Genomic DNA, 26,118 nt, shown 5'->3' on the forward strand with positions numbered 1-26,118 from the left:
AGGGACTGATGTGAATGTACAATATATATGTGTAAAGCTCTGCATAAATTGACAGTGCAATATAAGTACCTGAAATAAATAAATAATAACCCTTGAAGGGTGTACAATCTAAGGTCCCTAACTCACATTCATACATACACATACTAGGGCCAATTTAGACAGGAGCCAAGTAACCTTCCAGCATGTCTTTGGATTGTGGGAGGAAACCGGAGTACTTGGAGGAAACCCACATAGGCAGAATATGCAAACTCCAGGGAGGTGGTGCCGTGATTGGGATTCAAACCAACGACCCTAGTACTGCCAGGTGGAAGTGTAACCATTTAGCCACTGGGCTGCACTGTGTTATTATTATTATACAGTATTTATATAGCGCCAAAAGGTTTACTCAGCGCTGTACATTATAGTGGGGGACAGAACATGAGACAATACAGTAACAAAACAATACACGAAGGGTTCGAAGGCCCTGCTATTTCGAGCTGACAATCTGTTATGCCATTGAAGGTATTTTATTACAATTTACACAGTGCTTTATATTTATTGCACATTCACATAAGTCCCTGCCCTCAGAGAGGTTATAAGCAGGGGTTAATACATTTTCCTTTATAGTTAGGCTCCTCCTGATAATTTCCCCCAGATTACTGCTCTGGTTCACCTTAACTTTCCTGTAGAAGAGATGCTGCATAATTTGTGTAACCGGTGTAGGGATATTGCTGTGCTGCTTAATGTCACAGAGTTATTGATGCACAACAATTCCTGTCTCTGTGTGGTTGGATTAGAAACCACAGAGCGAGGAAATAAATAAAGGGTCTGAGACCACATATCCTGCTAGAAGGGAGTTTCTACTATTCCAGACCAGTAGCAGGGGTTATTAGGCAAGTGTTTGTTTAATAGGCCTGTTTAAGGTATGTTTAGTAGTTTACTATTACTTATTGCTGCTTGTAGCTTCTGGACACAAACACTTGCCAAAAGTATTGGGACACCCCTCCAAATCATTGGATTCAGGTGTTCCAATCACCTCCATGATCACAGGTGTATAAAATCAAGCACCTAGGCATGCAGACTGCTTTTACATACATTTGTGAAAGAATTGGACACTCTCAGGAGCCTAGGGCATTCAAGCGTGGTACCGTGATAGGTTGCCACCTCTGCAATAGGTCCATCCGTGAAATTTCCTTGTTACTAAATATTCCACAATCAACTGTTAGTGGTGGTGTAACAAAGTGGAAGCAACTGGGAACAACAGCAACTCAGCCACAAAGTGGTAGGCCATGTAATATGACAGAGCGGTGTCAGCGAATGCTGACCAGCACAGTGCGCAGAAGTTGCCAACTGTCTGCAGAGTCAATAGCTAAAGACCTCCAAACTTCACGTGGCCTTCAGATTAGCACAACAACAGTGCGTAGAGACCTTCATGGAATGGGTTTCCATGGCTGAGCAGCTGCATCAAATTCTTACATCACCAAGTGCAATGCAAAGTGTTGGATGCAGTGGTGTAAAGCACGCCAACACTGGACTCTAGAACAGTGGAGATGTGTTCTCTGGAGTGACGAATCACGCTTCTGTCTGGCAATCCGATGGACGTGTCTGGGTTTGGCGGTTGCCAGGAGAACGGTACTTGTATGATTGCATTAGGCCGAGTGTAAAGTTTGGTGGAGGGGGAATTATGGTATGGGGTTGTTTTTCAGGGGGTGGGCTTGGCCCCTTAGTTCCAGTGAAGGGAACTCTTAAGGCGTCAGCATACCAAGACATTTTGGACAATTTCATGCTCCCAACTTTGTGGGAAGAGTTTGGGGATGGCTCCTTCCTGTTCCAACATGACTGCACACCAGTGCACAAAGCAAGGTCCATAAAGACATGGATGAGCAAGTTTGGGGTGGAGGAACTTGACTGGTCTGCATAGAGTCCTGACTTCAACCTGATAGAATACCTTTTGGGATGAATGAGACTGCGAACCAGGCCTTCCCATCCAACATCAGTGCCTGACCTTTTTTTTTATATAATTATAGTTCCTCTCAGGGGAGGACTGACCATTTGGAAACTCAGGCACTGCCCGAGGGCCCGGGGTCAGTAGGGGGCCCCATGAGATGCCCCTGGTACCTTTTTCATAGGCTTTTTTGAGTCTGGGCAAGGACACAGGGGCCCCATGATCCCCTATTGCCTGGGGGCCCCATAAGTTGTCAGTCCACCTCTATAACTCAGTTGTGGTCACTCATTTAGACCAGTTAATATTTGACACCATTTCAGATTCTAGAGCTGAAACACACAGTAGGGAGCACTGCTGGATAGCAAAGTGACCTTGCCAGTTGTGACTCAGTACTTCTGGCAGTAGAAGCGTCCACTAAGTGGGATATGGAACACCCTATATAATAAATAGGCACTTTTCAAAAACTGATATTTTTTATAGCTTATATAGAAATCAAGTCTCCAAATGAGTTGTTTTTTTAAACGTTATAAAATAATGTGGTGTATTAATAGGTGTTGGGCTTTAGGCACACAAGGCATATGCCTGCTTCTCCAGACACATGTCAGCAGTGTGTACACAGCGCGCTGCCTCACTAGACAGACGTGAGAGCTCTCCTGTCCACTAGCGCGGCCCTCTTGATTCTCCTGGCAGCCAATGCCTCCTCCCTCCTTTGTCTAGAGACCTATTTACCCGCCCCTGCTCATTACTTGCCAGCGCTCCACTCCGGGCTTTGCACGCAGCTCTAGCGGCCCCGGTGCATTGTGGGCCACCCCGGTCAGTCAGTGCGCTTGAGAATGAGGGTCCGGGCAACACAAGGGCCCCTCCCCCCGGAGCTCTGGCTTTTCTTTGTGCCTGCGTCTGGGGTCAGAGGGGAGCTGTGATATGCCTTACAACGACCAGCGCAGCTGCCATTTGGCCTCTGGGGGGTGCAGTGCGCCGTCACTGGGCGTATGCAGAAAGCTTGTCTTTTCTACAGAAATATGTCGTTAGGTTTTAGCTGGGACGGTTGTCACTGTATGGCCGTGTGTTGTGTTACATTGAACAAAAAGCGCGCCTTTTGCTGTGCTGCTCGTCGACATGAGGTAGTGAACATGTACACATATGTTCCTCAGCACACGCTAGCAGCAGGCTACACAACGAGCTGAGGCTGGAGGACACACACCTTGTGACGTCCTCGCGTTCTCAGACGCCCTACGACGTCACGTGATGTGGCTCCCTCCGGGTTCCCGCGCTCCTCCCCGGGTCTTACTGCCTTAATTTGCCTTTCATGTCGGCTCATAAGAGACAGTCGGAGAACTCCAGGCCCTAATTCCACGTCCAGGTCTTAGTGTCCGGCGCTCAGCTTTTCTTGTTGATACGGCTCATTCTCTGTGATCCAGCGCTCCCCCCTTTAGCATTGTATTGGCATACCTGTGCCTGACTCCAGATTCCGGGCTTTGTGGAGCCTGAGGAAAGCGTTAATCCTGCCATTTTGAATCCAGCTCCGCGGTTTCTCGCTAGCTGTGCCAATCTGAAAGCGCTTCAGCCTTGTGACCCGGCTCCCATTTTTCCCGTTCTGCCATCCCCATGTAGGAGAACGGCCCATATCCGGGTCTTGCAGCCGCCGCTGCTCTATGCATGCTTCGGGGCTGTGCACATCTTTTAGCCAGAACATGGAGGCACCATGCAGCTCCTACCTATTATGCACCTCACGGGTATTGCTTGTGCCATGACTGTATATTAGACTTCCTAGTAGGGGTTTTACTCCACTAGCCTGCCTGTGGCCCCCCCTCCCCCGAAGGCCGGTTCCAGTTTTTGTGTGATCCATTTCCGGGACTTGCTGCATCTCTTCCCCCTTAGCCTCCGAGCCATCCAGCGTCCGGTCTTTCCTTCCCGTCCGCTGATCCGCTCCGGGTTTTTCTCTGTGTGTGATTCTTGTGCAGGAAGCTGCCAGCCCGGCTCCCTCCTCGTGCTCCACTAGCCGGGTCTTGCGGCCTCATCCTCCCCCAGTCCAGGACACCCAGCTCCGCGCTTTGCGGCCTGTCTCTCCTCCTCCTCTCTCGGTAAAATGGCCTCTCCTCCTCCTCTCCACCGCCTCGTGTCCGACTAAGCGGCTCCCCCCCTCCCCTCCTGTCCGAACCTAGCCCGACACCCCGGGGGGGGAGGCCACCTCCATACCCTCTTTCCTCACAGCGCTTCATGGCCGCCCAGGTAGCCCCGGCCTCCGGCCCCAGCCTTGGGGGAACCCCGCCCGCCGCCGGTCCCGAATTAAAGAAGAGCCCCGGGGACCCACCTCCGTCTTCGGTCGAGTCTCAAGCCGAGGCCCCGGCTCCGGCCTCAACGGACTCCGAGCCGCCCGAGGCGGCCAACGGTACCCGAGCGACGTCGGCCTCTTCTCTCCAGGAGCCCGGAGATGCGCCCGCGGCCTCCGCCGCCTCCTCGCACCCGCCCGGTGGATTCGGATTCTCCTCGTATAACCGAGGGGTGTTTCAGCCCGGCCTCGGCCTGGACTACCCGCCTCCCAACGAGGCCTACAACTCTTATCCGGCCTACCCGAATCGGGCCTACCAACCGGGGTACCCCCCGCCTCGCCCTACCGCTTCCACAGGCAAACCCCCGGCTCCGGCCTACCCTCCCCCTCCTCCTCGATTCGGGCCCGCGCAGCCGGCAGCTGCCACCCCGACCCTGAACCAGCTCCTTACCGCCCCCAGCCCCGGACGGGGGTATACGGCCTACCCGGGAGGAGACTACTCGGAGCAGCACAAAGGACCCGAGGGCTATGCAGCCGGCTGGGCCGCAGGTCAGAGAGCGGTCCACCCGCCCGGGAGCCCAGGGAGCAGCGGGCAAACCATGCCCAGGACGTCTCAGGTAATCGCCGAAGGAGTGAAAACGGGGCTCTATGGGCGATGAGGATAATGGTGGGGATTGGGGGGAGGGGGGTCCTACCAACTGCCATGTGAGTAGATATTGTCTACACGATCGGGGCTTGTTTTGTCCCCGGACAGAATCTGCATCACATCGTGCAAGGAGGACGATGACCATTGTGTGAAATGGGGGGGGGGGGGCCCTTCCATGGCTGGGCGTTGCAGCCCTTCCAAGGGGCTCACAATTAGGGCAAAAAAAAGGCCATCATGGCACTTAGAGTAAGCTAAAAGAGGAAGGTTGTAGGTGGGGAAGTGAGAGTAGTATTGTGTGAGGGTCAGGCAGTGTGGAGGAGAGGTTATAGAGACAATGAGATCGGCTCTGTGTACAGGGCCTCACCAGGCGATCACCCCATTGCTTTGTGATTGCTGGGCCAACAAGGAAAAGTACCTTTGTGATGATCGGGGAGGGGGGGGGGATCTGATCTGTCACTGTAATTCCTATTACAGATTTGTATGAAGGAGGAGTTATTGATGTTGGAGGGAATATATGTGGTCTGACATTTAAACACTGAGGAAAGGGGGGGGGGGGGTGTTATGTTGCATAGAGAGATCTTAGTGTCAATGTATGTGACTTTGTATGTAGCGTGTGAATGGCATAGCAGGAGATCAAAGGCTGAACTAAGTTTCAGAAGGGACACCTCTATTGTGTTAGGACAACATTGGTACCCTAACAAGCCATGTGCATCCTCTTCTCCTCCCAATTGAATTATGAAATGTGCCTGTCCCTGTTCTGATCATTGCAAGATACCAGCCACCTTTTGGGCTTCCTGTAGATATTTTGTGGATAGCTTGATAAAGTTGTATTTTGATGTAAACCTTTGATTTAGAGGTCATTCTGCGTGAGAAAAATGTGCTCTTCTAAGTGCCATATCATTTTTTTTTTTCTTTTTAAAACCTCAAGGGAGCAGGCTTTTAATGTTTTGGCTGGCTTTTTAAAGAGTCTACTGTTTTTGTATAGTACACCTGGCCTTAGTGGGCTTCGTAGGTGAACACGTCTGATGTCCCTGAAGTATTTTTTTCTTCTTTCCTTGTGCCACATCACAATGAAGGGCAGAAGAGATTGGATGAGACCCCTTTTAATGAGTACCCATAGCAAGTTAAGCTGACCATACATTTTACAATTTTCTGTTTCCTTTAGATATACCTTCAGCTATGTACTGCAAGGGCCTGCCTGATTGTATTTAGGTTTGACCTCCATATTATATGGTTGTATAATGTATGTATAAAATTGTCTAATGTATGGCTAGCGTAACTTTCCTTTGTACATTTTTAATGATGGCGTATTTGATTAGTAGCAACAGTTTAGTTATGCATTTCACCTCATAATTTAGGAAGGTGAAGAGTGACTCCCAATTCACACTTTTTTGACATGTATGTGCAGTCTCCTTCAACACTGCATGCTATTACGTACACAGGTGAGGGTAGGTTTCTGTGTCTCTCTCACACACAGCTCTACCTCCCAGCTAAAACTCTTGGTTGGATAGAGCCTCTAAATTTTGCTTCAGTTTTGTAAATCTTTTCCCCTTTTTGTCATTGTCAGCAAAGGGGTTAAAGAAATGTGATGTAGACAAATATGTAGCTGATCTCAAGATTGTATGTTTAGAGTTTTTGAGGTTTAAAATGAAACAAAAACAAGATTATTTTGACTTCTTAAATCGTATTTTAAGCCGGCCATACATGGGTCGAATTCTGAAAGAATTCTTTTTTGAAAATCTTTTCAAAGAATTTTTGTTTGATTTTTACACCATCAGTGGGTCACAGAAACGGCCAATTTTCATGTGACCATCGAATTTGAATGATCGGCATGTTGGAAATGTTTTGAAAAATGAACATATTTCGAATCAATGATGGGAGAATCGTGCGGGATATATAAACAAAAAAGAAATGAGCCTGAGCTGTGACTTGGAAAGAAAAGAAAATTATTGGCCACGAAAATTCTTTTCTGTAGCAATATGAAGTGAAGGTTGGTCGAATTTCGAAATCAATGGTGGCACCATCGGATTACAAAATGCACAAAAATTCAGATTTTTCTAAAGAAATTTGTTTGGAATTTGACCCATATATGGCCTGCATAATAGTTTAAAATTTTGTGTGAGCATGTGTAACTACTGTAGAAAGCACTCTTGCTGCACATACGCAGTTTAGGATTCATTAGATTTGTGTGAACATATCATTTGATAAAAGGCTTGTTCTTATGAATTCAACTAAAATGTTAGTCCTAACAGGACAAAAATACAAATGTGGACAGCTTTACAATGGACTTTAATGCCAATGGCTGTTAACCTTTCATAGATGTTTTGCACCGTGTACAGCACCAATCTTGTTAGTCTCTCTATCAACAAAGCATTCCCCTACTTGTACTAATGTTTGTTTTTTAGAAAAAATTCAGATATGCAAAAGATCCTGATTACAAGTTCATTGCAGGGCAAGTTTTAGTCCTTTTTAAATGGCAAGCTTGGCGGAACAAATTCAGTGCAATATATCACAAACCGTTTCAATTGAATCTTTCAGTAATACAGTGGTACCTCGGTTTACGAATTCCTCAGTTAACGTAATTTTTGGTTTACGAATGAAAATCCATTGAAAATAATGCTTCGGTTTATGAATTTTATACAAATTTTTATCTCAATACAAAGTGTATGTCAGTGCTGATTTTTCAATGCAATTGCTGGCTTTTTTTTTTTTTCTTCACTATAGCTCACAGGCTTAGCTGTCACTTTCTCCAGAGTTAGGCTATGTTCACACTAGCCTTGTGTGCAGGCGGCAGAGAGGCGTTTGGGAAGCGTTTTTACCGCTTCCCAAACGCCTCTGCCAATTCTGCACATTACAGCACATGGTGCTGTTCTAACGGGAGCGTTTGCGTCGCGTTGCGTCGCGGCAAAACGGACGCCTCTGGACGAGTCAGGAGGCTTTGAAGCCTCCTATTCTCATCTATGGTGCCGCTCCGCAAACGCCCAGCCGGCGTTTGCGGTGCGGTTGCGGGGTGTTTGCGGAGCGGTAACACCACTCAAACTGCATTATAGGCGTTTGTGGGGCGTTATTAACGCTCGGCAAACGCCTAGCAACCGCGGCTAAACCGCGCATGCGGCGTTTGCGGAGCGTTAAAAAACGCTCCGCAAACGCCGGACCAACGCTTGCCAAACGCTATAGGGGCGTTTGGCAAGCGTTGGCAAAACAGCCTAGTGTGAACGAGCCCTTAAAGGAAACTGTTTGTTTTAAGAAACTAAAAGGAAACATTGTTTTTTAGCTTGGGGAAATAAACTAAAAAAACTTTCTCTCTTTTTAGCTGGGGGGAAATTGACAGCTGAATTTCTGAGCTATAATGAAGAAAAAAAGTGGTAATTTAAACCGGCACCATAATAAAACAAAACGACGTGGGGTCCCCCCTCCCATCCATACCAAGCCCTTCAGGTCTAGTATGGATTTTGGAAACTCCCATGTCAAAATTAAAAAAAAATGGTGTGGGGGTCCCTCCCTAAAATCCATACCAGACCCTTATCCGAGCATTCAGGCAGTCAGGAAAGGAAGGGGGGTGACGCGAGCGCCCCCTCCTGAACCATACCAGGCCACATGCCCTCAACATGGGGGGATGCTTTGTGGGATCTGCGGACAGGGGGCATATCGAAGTTTGGAAGCCCCCTTTAACAAGCGGGGCCTCCAGATCCGCCGCCCCCCACATGTGATTGAGTATGGGGTATATGGTCCCGATACTCATTCCCATAAAGTCTAGTGTGAAATAGACAGGACACGGTCTTTGACAAGTCCTTTATTAAAAGAAAAAACTAAAAGAATGTCCACTGCAGTAGATCCAACATCAATCACGATGTCCGCCGCCAACCCCAAAAAAGAAAAGGGGGGGAAAAAAAAAGGTTCCGTTCCCGACGATGGCTGCCAGACCTCTGCCTGCTCCGGTGGTTTGACAGTTCTTAAATAGGTAATGGGTGGGGCCACCCAGGGACATCACCCATGTGACCCCATCCCATGTGATCAATGATGTCAAATGGGGTGGGGTCACTCTGGTGATGCCATCGGGCGGCCCCGCCCCTTGCATATTTAAGAACTGTCAAGCCAGTTCAGAGGCAGAGGGCTGGCAGCCATCGGGAACATTTTTCTTTTTTTGTGGGTCGGTGGCAGACATTGTGATTGATTTTGGATCTACTGCGGAGGACATTCTTTTAATAAAGGACTTGTCAAAGAAAGTGTCCTGTCTTTTTTCACACTACACTTTTTTTGAATGCGTATCTGGACCATGTACCCCATACTCATTCACATGGGGGGGGCTAGGATCTGGGGGCCCCTTGTCCCCATCAGCATGGGACAAGGTGCTATTGGGGGGGTGGGGGTGGGAGCCCCGCCCGCCCGCCCCAAAGCATCCCCTCATGTTTAAGTCATGTGGCCTGGTATGGTTCAGGAGGGGGCGCTCGCTCGTCTTTCCCCCCCCTTTTTTTCCTCACCTGCTGGGCCTGCCCTCAAAATGTATACCAGACCTAATTGAAAGCTCCAAGTAGCAGGGCCCTCCTATCCCTCTTGTATTGAACTGTATTGTCTCCCATTATATTGTAAAGCGCTGAGCAAACTGTTGGCGCTATATAAATCCTCTATAATAATAATGGTATGGATGGGATGGGGGACCCCACGCCATTTTAATTTTTTTTAATTGCTGGCAATTCTTTTACATTCAGCTGTCAGTGGGGAACCCTGCTGACAGCTGAAACATTAACACTAACATTAACATTGTCACTACTAAAATACAGCGTGACTTGGTAAAATAACTTATGTGGTATTTTAGTAGTGTTTTCTTTTTTTTTTTTTTTGACCTCTGGAATGGATTAATTGGTTTTCAGTTGCATTCCTGTGGGAAACGGCGTTTCGGTTTGCAAATTTTTCGCTATATGAAAAGTCCTGCAGAACTAATTAAATTCGTAAACCAAGTTATTACTGTATATTTTCTTGATCTACTTTGCTTTAGAAATCTTAATAATTGAGACTGGCCAAAAATTGCCGTGTGTGTGGACAGAATTATGGGTTGTTAAATGAGAATGCTGTCATGTACAGTTCGGTTACACGTGAAATACATCTTTTAGTTGGTGGTCACCCCAGAAAAAGTGTACACTACTTAATTGCTCTTTGCAAACAGTGGGATGGTAGATCTCAAACTGTAGCTTTCATATGTGTATACCTTAAACAGTTGCTACTGTACTGTTATGTGTATTGACAAGGTTAGGACATTTTACAGGATTACCTTTTCTAATATTCAAAAACCTACACGCACACTTTTTTTTTTTTTCCTACACATTGTATTCTCTCCTTTGAAGATTCCCATTCCTCTATTTGGCCTTTTAAAGGCTACACATGTGGAATACATGTAAGGAAGCTTTTGGGCAGCACAGTGGCTAAATGGCTAGCATCTCCGCCTGGTAGTACTAGGGTCGTTGGTTCGAATCCCAACCACAGCACCACCTGCCTGGAGTTTGCATGTTCTCCCTGTGCGTGCGTGGGTTTCCTCCACATACTCAAGTGTCCTCCCACACTCCAAAGAGATGCTGGTAGGTTAATTGGATCCTGTCTAAATTGTCCCTAGTATGTGTATGTATGAATGTGAGTTAGGGACCTTAGACTGTACACCCCTTGAGGGTTAGGGACTGATGTGAATGTACAATATATATGTAAAGCGCTGTGTAAATTGATGGTGCTGTATAAGTACTTGTAGTAGTAGTAGTAGTAGTAGTAGTAGTAGTAATATTTTAGCAGCAAAGATTGTCCTGTTATTTGTGCTCCCCTTTCTGTCAGGAAAGGAGACCTGGTTTGTTTTTTTTGGGGTTTTTTTTATGCAGTTCAGTAACATGTACAGGTCTCTTCCCTCCACCAGCCTGTGAGTGAACATTGAAAGGAGAAGCAGCAAACTGATGAGTTCATCTAATTGTCACTCTGCTCTCTCCTATTAGCGTGCTGCTTGCACTGTAGTACAACTGATTGGCTCCTTATGCTGCTATTCCCTCCTCTAATCCAAGGTCTGTTGTACAAGGATTACAAGATGATGTAAAATATAGGTACTTGCTCTTACAGGAAAATACATTTTATGTTGTAAGACTAGAACTGCATTACATTTGTCTTTCAAGTGCCCGCATTTCAGCTTTAAAGGAAACCTGTACTGAGAAACCTGAAGGATGCTATTGCTGACCATCCCAAAAAATGCTAGTTCTCTGGCTCCATATCATCTGAGTACGACCTGATCTAGTACACACATGCAGCCAGTGAAGTCAGAACATCTGATATAGCTACTTATTCCAAGTCAGTCCCTATGGAAATTGATTACATGGATTAGCAGAATGGCCAGGTTAATGCATTTTCAAAAGTGGAAAGTAACAAAAGTCTTTTCTTTCCGCACTGGTTTCAGAAATTGCTGTACTTCCTGTATTCATGGCAGTCTGGTTTTAGTCATTGAGGAATATGATGCATTTGGCTCTTCTAAAAAGTTCATATTTTGTGACATAATTACTTTAGTGCAACTTGCTTTCTAAGAACTTGGCTATACAAGCATTTTTTTTTTCTTGAATTACCTTGGAATTGACCACAATCTCCTCTTCAGCTCATTGAAATTCTGCTTCTATTGAAATAGCAGTAGTGTTTGTGAGGCCAGGTGGAAAGTAGGGAATGTATTTTTGGTTTTTGACAGTTAATGCTCTATGGCTGTCAACCTTGCTTTGCTACTCCTGTGAGCCACCACAATGAAACAAATGCATGGTAAGGACAGCCTAGTAGACTACACCTTCAACTAATTGAAAATCCAAACTTTTATTCTTGCAAGTTACCTTTGCTACTTGTACATTTAGTTGACTGCAGGTGATTGGTGAAAACATTGGTGCTTTAAGTAGATTTAATCCCTTACTGAATTGTTTCAATTGCCAGAGCATGGCATGCATTCTAAACAATTTTATATGACAAAAAACAATCTTCACCTTTTTTTCATTCTATAAATGGAGGTGCCTGAACAAGGAAGGAGCCTTATGGCTAGGTTATTGGGACTTATTTATTGAAAGATGGCAATGTAAAAATATAAAGCTATTTTAGTGATTTGCTTTACATATATTTTCAACCACAAGAAGACTTCAGTTTAACCGCTTTGACTGCCCTATAGGAGAACTACTGCTACAGGGCTGCGCAAAATCATGTGTGTAATATAAATATGATTTTGTATTTCCAGGTAGGGGGCACAAACCCTACCCATGCTACCATTGGCAGCTACAGTTATTGATCACCAGGTCCTGGCTGGCGATCACTGAGGAATACTGATGGGGGGAGAGGTCTGTATGTAAACAATACAGATCTCTCCCCTGTCCACTCCAGCACTCTGCTTTGCATAGCAGAACAATATAAAACAGGGTGCTTACACAGTAAAACACACACAGTACACAGTTAACCCTTTGATCGCTCCAGATGTTAACCCCTTCCTACTCAGTGTCAGTACGGTGTCAGTGCCTTTTATTAGCCCCCCCCCCGTGTCAGAATGCCCCCCACAGTCCAGCAAAGACATGTAGCAGAATATAATTTAGCTTAAAATTTTATTTTTTTTCTCCTGGACATGTTTTAATACCAAAAAGTCAAAAAAATTTTTTATTTCCTCAATGTCGGTCCTTTTTTTTTTTTTTTTCTTCCTGTTTATAGCACAAAAAATAAACAGAGGCAATCAAATCCCACCGAAAGCTCAATTTTTGTGTGTGGGGGGGAGGACATAAATTTTATTTGGGTGCAGTGTTGCATGAGTGCGCAATTGTCAAAGGTCAAAGTAACGCAGCACTGTATCGTAAAAAATGGTAGGGTGGGAAATCCTCTGGAGGGCAAGTGGTTAATCTGTAAAATTTCTAGTGCATTTCAAGGACTATAGTTGATGGTAATTAAGGAATGTTTGGTAAGAAGGTTGGCTCAGTAAGCTTATCTGGTCAAAATTTTGATTTGTGCAGGGAGTTGGAATATAAACACAAAATACTTGCTGGCTGTTAAAGCCATCGGCACTCTTACAGTTTTCTGTGCATGGTATTTGTGTGCTGTGATGCATTGATGTTTGTACTGAATGCTTCCTTGTCACACATTTACAACATCCACCAACACACTTGTACTTGAGCACAGCGCATGTATGTGAATGTACATGTGGTGCGCTGTATTGTTTGAGTAGTGCAGGTATTCATTTTCTTGTGTTGAGGCTCAATGTTGATTTAAATCCTATATGGTTTATATTTAGCTTGTATTCTCTACAAGAGGTGCATGTGACAGTTCAGAAGCACATCTGAGAGACAGTTGTCACCCAATGACCAGGACTGCTGGAACAAGGTAGCATTATAATTGGCATTAAAAAAACTGAGCACTTCTTGAAATGAAGTTAAAATGAAACAATACTCGACTCCAGCAATGCGGTGTCCTCGTGCTCCCCTCCCTGCCGCTGACATGTTTGGGTGACCAGTTTTCTGGTGTCAATAGCTGGCCGCTGTCATTGGCTAAGCAGGGATGATGTCACTCCTGTACATGTCCGGGCATTTAGTCAGATTCGGCATTACTTATTTTGTACAGTGAGCTGCGCATGCGCGGCTCTCTGTAAAGCTGTGGACAGGCAGGTAAGTAGTTTTAATGCAGAAGAGACAAAGCATTTCTTAAAAATCCTGTGTGTCTGCCTGTTTTAATTACTTAGCCTAAAGTTCCACTTTAAAGTAGATTTAAGCCCTATTACTGTCCTTTCATATAAGCTTTAATATAGTAAAGACCCTTTTAGGAAAAACTTCAGAAGAAAAAGATTTGTGGGTAGAGGGGTTCCTTTTTTGAGATGATTGGTAATTGAGCAATGTCGCCTAGCTTAAAATAGAATTTTGGGGTAAATCACTAAAGGGATCTCCAGCTAGAGGGAATAAGGTCTGGATCTCCCTATATAGATCTTTAGCTGAAGTGATTCTAAACCTTGGTGGTACTGCAGCATCTTAATGATAGGGCACACTACCAGCCATTTCTTTACATGTGAACCGCTAATGCTTCTTTTTCCTGCTTGTTCAAAATTGGGTCACACTTCTTTATTTTTAACTGTAGCACAGCCTGAGCTGGGGTGGAAGTAAGCTGAAGTTTAACCCTCCCTCCCAAAGGGCATACAAAGCAGGCTGGAGTTGTCGGTTAACGATCCAACCCCTGCCCGCCAGTGCTTTTAGGTGCATCAGATCCTTGACGGACAGCTCCTAGCAACTTTGCATGGCCTGGGTGTTTGGGTCTGAAAAAAGTTGAGGCAATGTCAAAAGCCATGTGACCTGATGTGGCTTAGACCTGCCTCCAGCCCAGACCATAGTGATAGACAACTAGGGGATTTCCTCCACAGTAAGCCATGTGTAGCTTACTTGGATGAAAGGTATCATGCGCCCTTGGTGGCAAAAATGCAGAGGCTTTATATGCCCAAGTAATTTTATTAATGATTTTAGACCTGAACAAAAGGCACAGAAACATCATAGCAATTGTTAGAAGAGGTTTCCTTTTTTTTTTTAATTCAGTAATGCTTAATACTTTTTTTTTTTTTTTTTTTTTTTGTAGCAGCAGTAAGAAAGGTCTTCATAAATGTTTTTTGAGACAAAATGATTCCAACAAATATGGTGAGAGGTATCAGGAGTGACTGTAGGAACTTAATATGAATAGTCTTGATTGTGCCTGCTCTGGTTTTGGAGAGTGCAGCACACCCTCCTGTGGACACAACGGATCACGGTTACCGATAAACTGTTATGTGATCACTATTGTTCACAATACCCATGTAAACAACCTGTCATGAATGACTTTCCATTCATGAACAGCTTGCTTACAGTTGTGCTCAAAAGTTTGCATACCCTGGCAATCATGACTTTTTGGCATTTCTCGAAAATGACTGATCATGCCTAGGGCTGAAACAACTAATCAACATAATTGATTATGAAAATAGTTGTCAACTATTTTCACAGTAGATTATTTGTTCAGCTGATTGGTTAGCCTGCATACAGAATGCATTATTTCTTTACATATCAGAAAATACAGTGGAGCACACATACAGCTCAGTACACCATTCATACATGTCCGTATTTGCAGTGCAGCATGCATACATGTCAGTAAGTGCCTGAAAGCTTGTGAATGTGTGAGTCGGTGAATATAAAAATAGTCTACAACCCCTGTTAAATGTTCTGTGATGTAAAAAAGAGACAAATCATTTCAGAACTATAAACTGTACAACTCATTTGAAAAACAAACTGAAATCTTTCTGGGGGGGTGGGGGGGAAGTAAACATAAAAAAAACCTGGTGGTTGCATAAGTATGCACACCCTCTTACAACTGGGGCTGTAGCTGTGTTCAGAATTAGGCAATCGCATTCAAAACCATGTTAAATATGAATCTGTACACACCTGCCATCATTTAAGGTGCCTCTGATTAACCCCAAATTTCAGCTGTTCTAGTAGGTCTTTCCTGACATTTTCTTAGTTGCATCCTACAGCAAAAGCCATGGTCCGTAGAGCGCTTCCAAATTGTTAGAGGGATCTCATTGTTAAGAGGTATCAGTCAGGAGAAGGGTACAAAAGAATATCCAAGGCATTAGATATACCATGGAACACAGTGAAGACAGTCATCAAGTGGAGGAAATATGGTTCAACAGTGACATTCCCAAGAACTGGTTGGTTGTCCCTCCAAAATTGATGAAAAGACAAGAAGAAAACTGGTCTGGGAGGCTGCCAAGAGGCATACAGCAACATTAATGGAGCTGCAGGAATATCTGGTAAGTACTGGCTGTGTGGTACATGTGACAACAATCTCCCATATTCTTCATATGTCTGAAGAAAAACAAGCCCGGCTAAATGTTTGCAAAAACACATCTGAAGTCTCCCAAAAGCATGTGGGAAAATGTGTTCTGGTCTGATGAAACCAAGGTTGAACTTTTTGGCCATAATGCCAAGATATGTTTAGAGCAAAAACAACACTGCACATCACCAAAAGAACACCATACCCACAGTGAAGCATGGTGGTGGAAGCATCATGGTTTGGGCCTGTTTGTCTTCAGCTGGAACTGGGGCCTTAGTCAAGGGAGGGAATTATGAACAGTACCAAATACCAGTCAATATTGGGACCAAACCTTTAGGCTTCTGCTAGAAAGCTGAACATGAAGAGGAAATTCATCTTTCAGCATAACAACCCACTGCATACATCCAGATCAACAAAGGAATGGCTTCGCCAGAAGATTACATTTTTGCAATGGCCCAGACCTGAATCTGTGAGGTGATCTGTAGAGGGCTGTGCAGAGGAGATACCCTCACAATCTGACTGACAGATTTGGAGTGTTTATGCAAGGAAGAGTGGGCAAATATTGCCAAGTCAAGATGTGCCATACTGATAGACTCCTACACAAAAAGAGTGCTATAATAAAATCAAATGGTGCTTCAACAAAGTATTCGTTTATGGGTGTGCACACTTGTGCAACCATATTTTAGTTAATTTTTACTTCCACCTAAAAGATTTCAGTTTGTTCAACTGAGTTGTACAGTTTATAGGTTACATTAAAGGTGGAAAAGTTCTGAATTTTTTTTTTTTTTTTTTACATTACAGAAACCTGCCATTTTAACGGGTGTGTAGACTTTTTATATCCACTGTAGTTCTTTGCAGGGGAAAGGAGTAAGTCTAATGGCGGAAGTGTTTTTTTTTTTTTTTTTTTAACCTTGCTATAGGGGCACTCTATACTATACTTTGCGGCTTGCTATAGTGGCACTCTGAAGGCAGGAGGAGCCAAAAGCTGCTAGTGGGGGACACCAGAAAGGGAGAATCAGGAATGCTCTGCTCAAAACTATTGCACAGAGCAGGTAAGTATGACAAGTTGGTAGTTTAAAAAAAAAAAAAAAAAATACAAGTTTTACAATCACTTTTGAGGGATCTGGGCAGGGAAGATCAACATCTGAATGCAGAGAAGCTAGAGGCTGATAGACTGGAGGTAATATAAGGCATTCCAATTATATATAGAATAAAATTTACCAGTATTGTGCATTGTATTTAAATTATATCCATGCAAAAAGTCTCAGCCTTTAGTACTACTTTTAAAAATAAAATATTTATTTCCCCCCAAATATAGCTATGTACATCCTACCTGAAGGTATATTTAATATGATATAAGTTATATATTTCACGGTTTCACAGTATAACCCTTTAGAGTAGTGATTATCTGCTGTTTTTGTTCTATAATTTTTTTTTTTTTTTTTTTTTTTATCTCATCATGACAGGTAAGCATGCTGCTGCTACTAAATGCCTTATCCTGGCCATACATGTATTGATTTTCGGAGAATATTCATACAAAAATTCTTTGTGCTTTCGATGATTGGACAATGTTATTCAAAAATTTCACTTGCTTTTTAACATTCAATGTTTTAAAGTGAATATTTTCTGAACAAAAATCCACATATACTGTCTGAAAATTTGTGTGAACATCAATTCGACCCCACTAACAATTAGAAAATTGAATGCTCTTAAAACACATTTTCTAAGGAAAAATTTGTGTATGGCCAGAATAAGTGACAGTAGGTGCCAATAGCTTGTAACAAGTCTGTCATGCATAATAATTCACAGTCCTGTCTGGAAAGCTGCAAAACAGCATTTCAGGTCTTTTTTTTTTTTTTTTTCCCCCTTCAAAGATTTTGATCCGAGACTATGTAGCAGATTCAACCTCATAATAGAGTATACAATATTTCTATTCTGTCTTTTCTCAGAGTGGATTAGATATGTTGTTCCCTAACTGGTTATTTACCACTGCATTTATTTATTTTTTTTTTTTTTTTTTTTTTTTTTTTTGTAAACTTTGCATATTAACTACGTTTTATACTCCCAAACCTTTTGAGCTTTTTATCCGATTAATCGACACCGTTGTCCAACTAATCGATTATGAAAATAGTTTATTGTAGCCCTAATCATGCCAAAAAACTGACTTTTATTTGAGGATAGAGATCATATGAAGCCATTTATTAGTTTATTTTGCTCCTTTTTTTTAATTCACAATAACAGAAATCATCCAAATGGCCCTGGTCAAAAGTTTACATACCCTGGGATGTTGGCCTTGGGACACATACACACGTTAAAATGGCAATTAAAGGTTAATTTCGCATATCTGTGGCTTTTTAAATTGCAATTAATGTCAATGATTTTGTTAGCTCTCACGTGGATGCACTGCGCAGGCTAGATACTGAGCAATGGGAAGTAAAGAACTGTCAAATTACCTGTGTAACAAGGTAATGGAACTTTATAATGATGGAAAAGGATATAAAGATATCCAGGGCCTTGAATACGTCAGTCTGTACTGTTCATTCACTTATTAAGAAGTGGAAAATTTGGGGATCTCTTGATACCAAGCCAAGGTCAGGTAGACCAAGAAAGATCGCAGCCACAACTGTCAGAAGAATTGTTTGATATACAAAGAAAAAAAAACCATACAGGTAACCTCAGGAGAAATGGAGGTTGCTCTGGAAAGACGGTGTGGTTATTTCAAGGAGCTCAGTATGACAATACTTGAGCAAAAATGAGCTGCATGGTTGAGTTGCCTGAAAGATGCCTTTACTGCCACAATGCCACAAAAAAAGTGTGGTTACAATATGCAAGACAACACTTTGACACGCCTTACAGCTTCGGGCACACTAATCTGGAGTGGCAAGACTAAAATAGAGCTTTATGGTCACAACCATAAGCGCAGTGTTTGGAGAGGGGTCAACAAGGCCTATAGCGACCTGAATACTATCCCCACTGGTGGTGGGTCAGTGATGTTTTGGGGGGGGGGGGGTGATATCTAAAGGCACAGGGAATCTTGTCAAAATTGATTGCAAGATGAATGTTGCATGTGATCAGAAAATACTGGTAGACCACTTACATTCTTCTGCACATGGGATGCTTTTGGACTTTCCACCACGACAATGACCCTAGGCACAAGGCCAAGTTGACCTTCCAGTGGTTACAGCAGAAAATGGTAAGGATTCTGGAATGGCCATCAGTCTCCTAACTTCAACATCCAGCCACTGTGAGGAGATCTCGGTTCATGGAAGACGGCCAAAGACTTTGCATGACCTGCAGACATTTTCCCAAGATGAATGGGCTATACTGCCTGCAAGAATTCGGGGCTTTGGTTAAAAATGTTACATACTGTATATTACCAATTCTCCAGGGGTATGCAAACGTTTTGAGGAAAAACTGTACTGTTATGACCTTCGATTGGCTCACAACAATTGCGTTACATGGCTACCTGTACCAAGTGATTAGCTGTAGCCAGTCACAGATCATAGCCACTGTGTACAGTGTTTCATGACTGCACAATTTTCCATTTTGTAAAGTAGTGTGGTGCTGAATAGCAAAAAATGGCCATAAAGGGGTAAAACCTTTTCGAGTTCAAGTAGTTAAGGGTGTAAATAAGGTTCCAAAGGGCAGTATATTCCATCAAGAGCATATAGGGACATGACCTCAAACTAGCAGGAGGAAAGTTCAAAACAAACATTACAAATCTTTTACTGAATGAGTAGTTGATGCTTTGAATGTATTTTCAGCAGAGGTAGCCAGCAAACCAAGAATTTAACCACTTGCCATCAGGGCCAATTCACATTTCTCTCATAAATGTCAACATTTTCATTAAAATTTTTTCACCTTTTTGGTTTCTGCAACAGCTTAAATAAATACAAAAACTGATGTACTCTGAATCTATATTCATAAATTTTTTTTTTCTTGGCAAAAAATTGTGTACTGATGCCGTGTGATAGGACACTGCTCATAGCAAAGCCTCTGCCATTAAGCATCTCACAAAGCCACTATTATTATTATTATTATTATACAGTATTTATAAAGCGCCAATAGTTCGCTCAGCGCTGTGCTGTCCTACTGTTCAAAATAGCTAAGTGGTGGCAGGTTAGCACTTCCGTCTGGCAGTATTGGGGTCATCAGTTCGAACCACAACCGTCATGGAGTTTGCATGTTCTTCCTGCCTATGTGGGTTTCCTCCGGGTACTCTGGTTTCCTCACACACTCCAAAGACATGCTGGTAGGTTAACTGGCGCCTGTATAAATTGGCCCTAGTATGTATGTGCATGAATGTGAGAGACCTTGGGTTGTAAGCTCCTTGGGGGTTAGGAACTGATGTGAATGTAGAATATATGTAAAGCGCTCTGTAGATTGACAGAGCTATATATGAACCTGTATTTAAAAAAAAAAAAAATTGCTGATTATAATCTTGTATTTTATTTTAAGGCGTACAGAAAAGTGAAGGCAGAAAGACCAAGTGGTCCACTAAGTCTACCCTAGTTTCTGGGGAACAAGTGGTTGATCCAGGATCATGGTTGCAGTTATATTTCTGGTATCAAAATTTGCAATTTGAGGTGGGTTTTCCTGTAAAAGTGATCCAAGCGACTCTACAGCCGCCCAACCATTTTGACAAGGTGCGGCTTGGGACAGGACTATAGAACCTCTCCCTCATTTCCATGTCATTGGAAGTTGGCTATCTCTTCTGGTCCTTGCAGTTGGCCCCATGATGATGCACAGCGTTGCATTTGTTCTGGATTGCTTTAGAAACTCCTGAGTTGAGTGCTGTAGGTTTATAAGGAGGCTTTGATATGATATTCTCACCTAGACAAGAATGCCGGAAGTGTGAGGCGGCTTGAAGGGGGGGGGGATCTGCGATTTGTGTGACGGAGGGGGTTGGTTTTACTTTGATGCAGAACTAAAATGTAATGTTTTATGTTTTTGCGACACCCAAGGAACTGACTTATCTGACACACAGAATTGTATAGCATTCGAACTCGGCACACCTGCTTTCCAATTTTGTACATTCATTCTTTTTCCGGAAAATAAGGTAGTTGATGGGGAACTGAACTCTTGAAATTTGGTCCTGAAAGAAGCAGGCAAATGACTAGTCAGAATGCTTCTCTCCTAGCGGCTGATATTCGCTGTCGACTGACTTGCCTTTCATGTTCTGTGTTTTTAATTCTTTTTGTGGCGGCAGCCATCTTGGACGAGGCAGGTTTTTTCTTCCTTCTAGAGTCTTCCGCAGGGGGAAAGAGTATCTCCATAGTCACATTACCAAATCTCTTTCCAGTCTCAGGCTGCAGTACCTTAGATTTCACACTTCAGATACATAACTGTGAGGCTGTAGGCACAGGAGTACCTTGACAAGCTTATATACCTGTATTTTTAGAAGACTTCTGGAGGCATTGCAGGTGAGATTTTTCAGGGTAATGCTTAGGCACAATTTAAAATTTCTAGGTTTTCTCTACACTTCCTAACATAGTAGATTCACTTTTTAATTCCGTTCTAACCCAGGCCTAAATGGTATGATCAGATATTCATGCATAATCCAAAACCACTTTCAGACATTGGGTTGGCAGGTGGTTTCATGAACAGTATTATTCCATGTAGTTAAATGCTTAAGTGACTAGGTTGGGGGAAGTGGCCATAGCTGCTACTGGCTGGGGCAGTGTTGGAAACTCACCATAGGCCTCAGGTTGTATACTAGTTTGGCTGGATTATGTGACTGTTCTCTCTTGTTCACGAAGATAACCTATTAGCAGAAACTTTGCACCTCCATTTTTTTTTTTTTTTTTTTTTTCTTCTTTGCACCCTTTTAGCCTCAGCTGTATACAGTGTTGTTCTGGCAGTGGGACAGGGACTTCCACTCCTGAAACAAAATGGGCTGAGTGATGCTCGGCCAATCATGGGATGCAATACAGTCTATGAATGAATACAAAGCTTCCAGTGAAGGGCTCAGCAGCACTCAATCCAACTTTATTTTGTTCTGGGAGAGGGATGGGAAGTCTCCATCCTACTGCTGGAACACAGCGCTCTATACTGTTTGTAGTTGAGGCTACATACAATACAGTGTGCCCAAAAAACACACCTGTTAGTCTGCCGTAAATGTTTACTTGCTCTGTGCAGTGGTTTTGCACAGAGCAGCCCCGCTCCTCCTCTTGAGTCCCCTGATGATGCTCCTGCCGAGTGCCCAAAGTGCAAGCAGCTTGCTTTGGGGGCACCCGAGCCGCTGCTCTGCGTGTCCATTCACACAGCAGTGGCATAAAGGATGCATAAAGGTAAAAATCTTGATCCTTTACAACCACTTTAACCACTTGCCTACTGGGCACTTATACCCCCTTCCTGCCCAGACCAATTTTCAGCTTTCAGCGCTGTTGCACTTTGACAATTGCGCGGTCATGCAACACTGTACCCATATGAAATTTTTATCATTGTTTTCACACAGATTTCTTTTGGTGGTATTTACTCGCCTTATTTTGCACTATAAACAAAGTTTAAAAATTTTAGAAAAATATTTTTTTGGTTTCTAATATAACATTTTGCAAACAGGTAACTTTTCTCCTGCACTGATGGGTGGCACTGCTGGGCACTGATCATTAGGGCACTGATCGGTGCCAATCTGTCCTCTGACAATTGCCGGTTATCGGCAATACTTTCCTCACGCTGTGATAACCGGCAACTGTATTTACCGGTGATCTGCTGTGTCATTGGACACAGCTGATCATGTGGTAAAAGGCCACTGTGATTGGCCTTTTACCATATCACGTGATCAGCTATGTCTGTAGACGATTGCCAGGAGGGCGCGTTCTGGGAGGATGTCATATTACACCCTCCCAGAACTGGAAAACCGTGCTGTAGCCGTCATTCGGCTATAGCACGGTTGGCAAGTGGTTAAAGGAACATTAACGTGGTTTTCAGGACTTGACTAAATGAGCTTCTTTTTGCCATTGATCTGCAGCAGTCACACTCAAAGTATTGTGGCAAGACGCAGCCAAAAAACTAGTATATTAGAAAATTAGCAGTACAGCTTAAAGTGTTGCTAAACCCAGGACTCTGCATTCACTATTTATCTGGTCTCCCACAGAACACAGAAATGCAATTATTTTAGTAAATAGAAACTACTAAATACTTTTTCTCATCAGCAGTATATAGCAATCTTGCGACTTCTAACTGTGTCCAGTTGAGCACTGGCTAATATTGTAGGAGTTTTCATTCTCATATGACTATCCTATGAGGCTACCTGACCCCTGGCCTGCTGTCTAGACAGTGCTGAATGGCCCTGTGTTGATCACATGCACCCTCCCAAGAAACAAAACACCCTTTCTAGCCATACACACTAAACTGAGCATGTGCAGAGTGACTCCTAGAGCACTGTACTATCAGCAGATGGATTGGGGACAGTAGAAGAGGATTAGAGAAGACAGGATCAAACAGCCTTTTTAAACAATGTGGAGGATTAACCCCTTAGGTTCCACAGTGATCATAACAAGCATGCTTTATTGCATATGCAGACTGATTTTACTGTTGCGGGTTTAGTAACACTTTAAATATTTTCTCTGCAGTAGTTCATGGCTAGAAAATGTTGCCATAAAGTGGAAATATCAACACTCTGACTTCTTTGTAACTGTGGGAGAATTTTGCAGTGAAGCAGAAAATATCCTGCTTCACTGTCCTAAATCTTCTGAGATAGGTAAAATTCTGAAATTGGACTTAAAACACCTAGCTATCTTGGCAGGATGGTCCTCATACAGCCACTGCTTGTTGATTGAAAATTGTACCCTACCTCGGTGGTGTGGATGTATGACAGGATCTCTTCTGCCCATTCACAGAACACAAATCATTGTGGGCTTGTAGTAAGAAGCATCCTATTAATGTAGGGAGATCAGAAGGGGATGGACAGTGCAAGTTTTCTATGTAGCCAAATCTGCTGTTAACTTTTACGGCATTGGTAGACAGCTGCTGAGGATGGTATCCAGCAGCTCTGAGGAGGCACAGAAGGGAAGATTTTTAGCAGAAGCAAACCTCTAAAGGAAATTCACTCCACCACACAGATTACTATGTATGGTGCTGTATTTAACCGCCTCCCGCCCACCATATAAGGTAATGACGGGCGCAAGGCGGTTCTCTCGTTCTGGGAGGACGTCATATGACATCCTCCCACTCTAACCGCACGGCGATTGGTGGTGCGCTGTGTCTCTTGGACACAGCGGATTACCAATCAATGGAAAGAGCTGAAGATGTTGGCTCAGTCATGTGATCAGCTGATCGCATGTAAATGGGGAAATGTTATCGGCATCCCTCAGAGGGGACATGTACACTGATCATCAGGGCACTGATGATCAGTGTAGCCCCAGCAGTGCCACCTGTCAGTGTTCATCAATGCCAGCTGTCAGTGCACAACAATGCCGCCTGACAGTGCACATCAATGCGACATATAGCCAATCTGAGCTGCCTTTCAGTATCGCCTATCAGTGCCATATGAGTGCTGCCTTTCAGTGCCCATCACTGCAGCCTCATTAGCGCACATCAGTGAAGGAGAAAAATCACTTATTTCCAAAATTTTATAAACTAAACTTTTTTTCAAAATTTTTTGGTTTGTTTAGCAAAAAATAAAAAACCCAGAGGTGAGTGAATACCACCAAAAGAAAGCTCTATCTGTCTAAAAAAAAAAAGTATCAAAATTTCATATGGGTACAGTGTTGCATGACCGCGCAATTGTCATTCAAAGTGCGAGAGCTCTGAAAACTGCCCTGGGCAGGAAGAGGGTATAAGTGCCCTGTAGGCAAGTGGTTAAAAAGTGTGTGTATATATACACTACATTGCCAAAAGTATTGACACTCCTCCCAAATTGTTGGATTTAGGTGTTCTAATCACCTTTATGGCCACAGGTGTATAAAACCAAGCAAACTAAAATCCCAGCGCCAATCAAAGAAAGTATACAATTATGCAGCTGTGCACCAGTGAAAACCACCAATAATGAATAACACAAAACAGCGCAAAAATTAAATAAATAAAAATAATAACAAATGTCCGTGCAAAAAAAAAAAAAAAAAAAATATATATATATATATATATATATATATATATATATATATATATATATATATATATTTCAAACATAAGTCCTTATTTTCCCAAAAGGATTTTCAAGACAATGTTTCAAAATGTGCTTCCACCTAATCACCACGTGAAAAATAATATTGACCGCACTCACCAGATGGAGGTGAGTAATAAGCCTCATAGGATATAAGGGATCCTATAGCCCCTCAGGAGGAACTCAAATCGCCTTCTTCACCCTGCTTAGATACTGCAATCGACTCCACTCTACTTCTCCATGGAATCCTCAATGTGCAAGGAAAGAAAGGCTACATAGTGTAATACTGCCACTCAATACCATATAAATCCATAGAATAAGGACACTCACATGTTTCAATAAAATAACAGGCCTTGTTTAATAGCCTCAAAGGCTTTGAACCGCAAAAGTCGGCGTGCGTTCCAAATATCGGAAGTGACGTAGGCCAAGATGACTGCAGACCGGAAGTGCGTCAACGCGTTTTGCCCCACCCACAGGGCGTTCTCAAGGTCTTCCGGTATTTGTAACGCACGCCGACTTTTGCGGTTCAAGCGGCCATTTTAGAGGTGGAAAGCTGGTCATCTTCTACAGTGCTTCTTAAAGCGTGAGATCCCTATATTTATAATTTGGAAACTTGTTCCTTTGAAGCCTTTGAGGCTATTAAACAAGGCCTGTTATTTTATTGAAACATGTGAGTGTCCTTATTCTATGGATTTATATGGTATTGAGTGGCAGTATTACACTATGTAGCCTTTCTTTCCTTGCACACTATTGAGGATGCCATGGAGAAGTAGAGTATATTGCTGTATCTAAGCAGGGTGAAGAAGGCGATTTGAGTTCCTCCTGAGGGGCTATTGGATCCCTTATATCCTATGAGGCTTATTACTCACCTCCATCTGGTGAGTGCGGTCAATATTATTTTTCACGTGGTGATTAGGTGGAAGCACATTTTGGAACATTGTCTTGAAAATCCTTTTGGGAAAATAAGGACTTATGTTTGATATATATATATATATATATATATATATATATATATATATATATATATATATATATATATATATATATATATATATATATTTTTGCACGGACATTTATTTGTGATTATTTTTATTTAATTTTTGCACTGTTTTTTTGTGTTATTGTATAAAACCAAGCACCTAGACATGCAGACTGCTTCTACAAACCTTTTTGAAAAAAATGGGTCTCTCAGGAGCTCAGTGAATTCGAGCGTGGTACCGTGATAGGTTGCCACCTGTGCAATAAGTCCATTTGTGAAATTTCCTTGCTACTAAATATTCCACGGAAAACTGTTAGTGGTATTATAACAAAGTAGAAGCAACTGGGTACAGCAACCTGGCCAGGAAATGCTAGGCCACGTA

General features: G+C 43.0%; 1 protein-coding gene across 2 annotated transcripts in view; it reads left to right on the forward strand.

The window, feature by feature from the left end:
* The first annotated feature begins 3,208 nt into the window (after positions 1–3,208).
* The window catches only part of ARID1A (AT-rich interaction domain 1A), a 131,341-nt gene continuing 108,431 nt past the window's right edge, over positions 3,209–26,118 (forward strand). Inside the window, exon 1 of one of the 2 annotated variants that reach the window (XM_089686231.1) lies at positions 3,209–4,810. In XM_089686231.1, coding sequence (XP_089542357.1) covers positions 4,142–4,810 — 669 coding nt within the window. In that variant the 5' untranslated portion in view covers positions 3,209–4,141. The remainder of the gene's footprint in view (positions 4,811–26,118) is intronic. The other variant, XM_089686232.1, reaches the window with a different exon arrangement.

This window comes from Staurois parvus, unplaced genomic scaffold (assembly GCF_062004578.1).
Source record: "Staurois parvus isolate SC_StPar_1 unplaced genomic scaffold, SC_StPar_1.0 ptg000394l, whole genome shotgun sequence".
In the NCBI taxonomy this organism is placed as follows: domain Eukaryota; kingdom Metazoa; phylum Chordata; class Amphibia; order Anura; family Ranidae; genus Staurois; species Staurois parvus.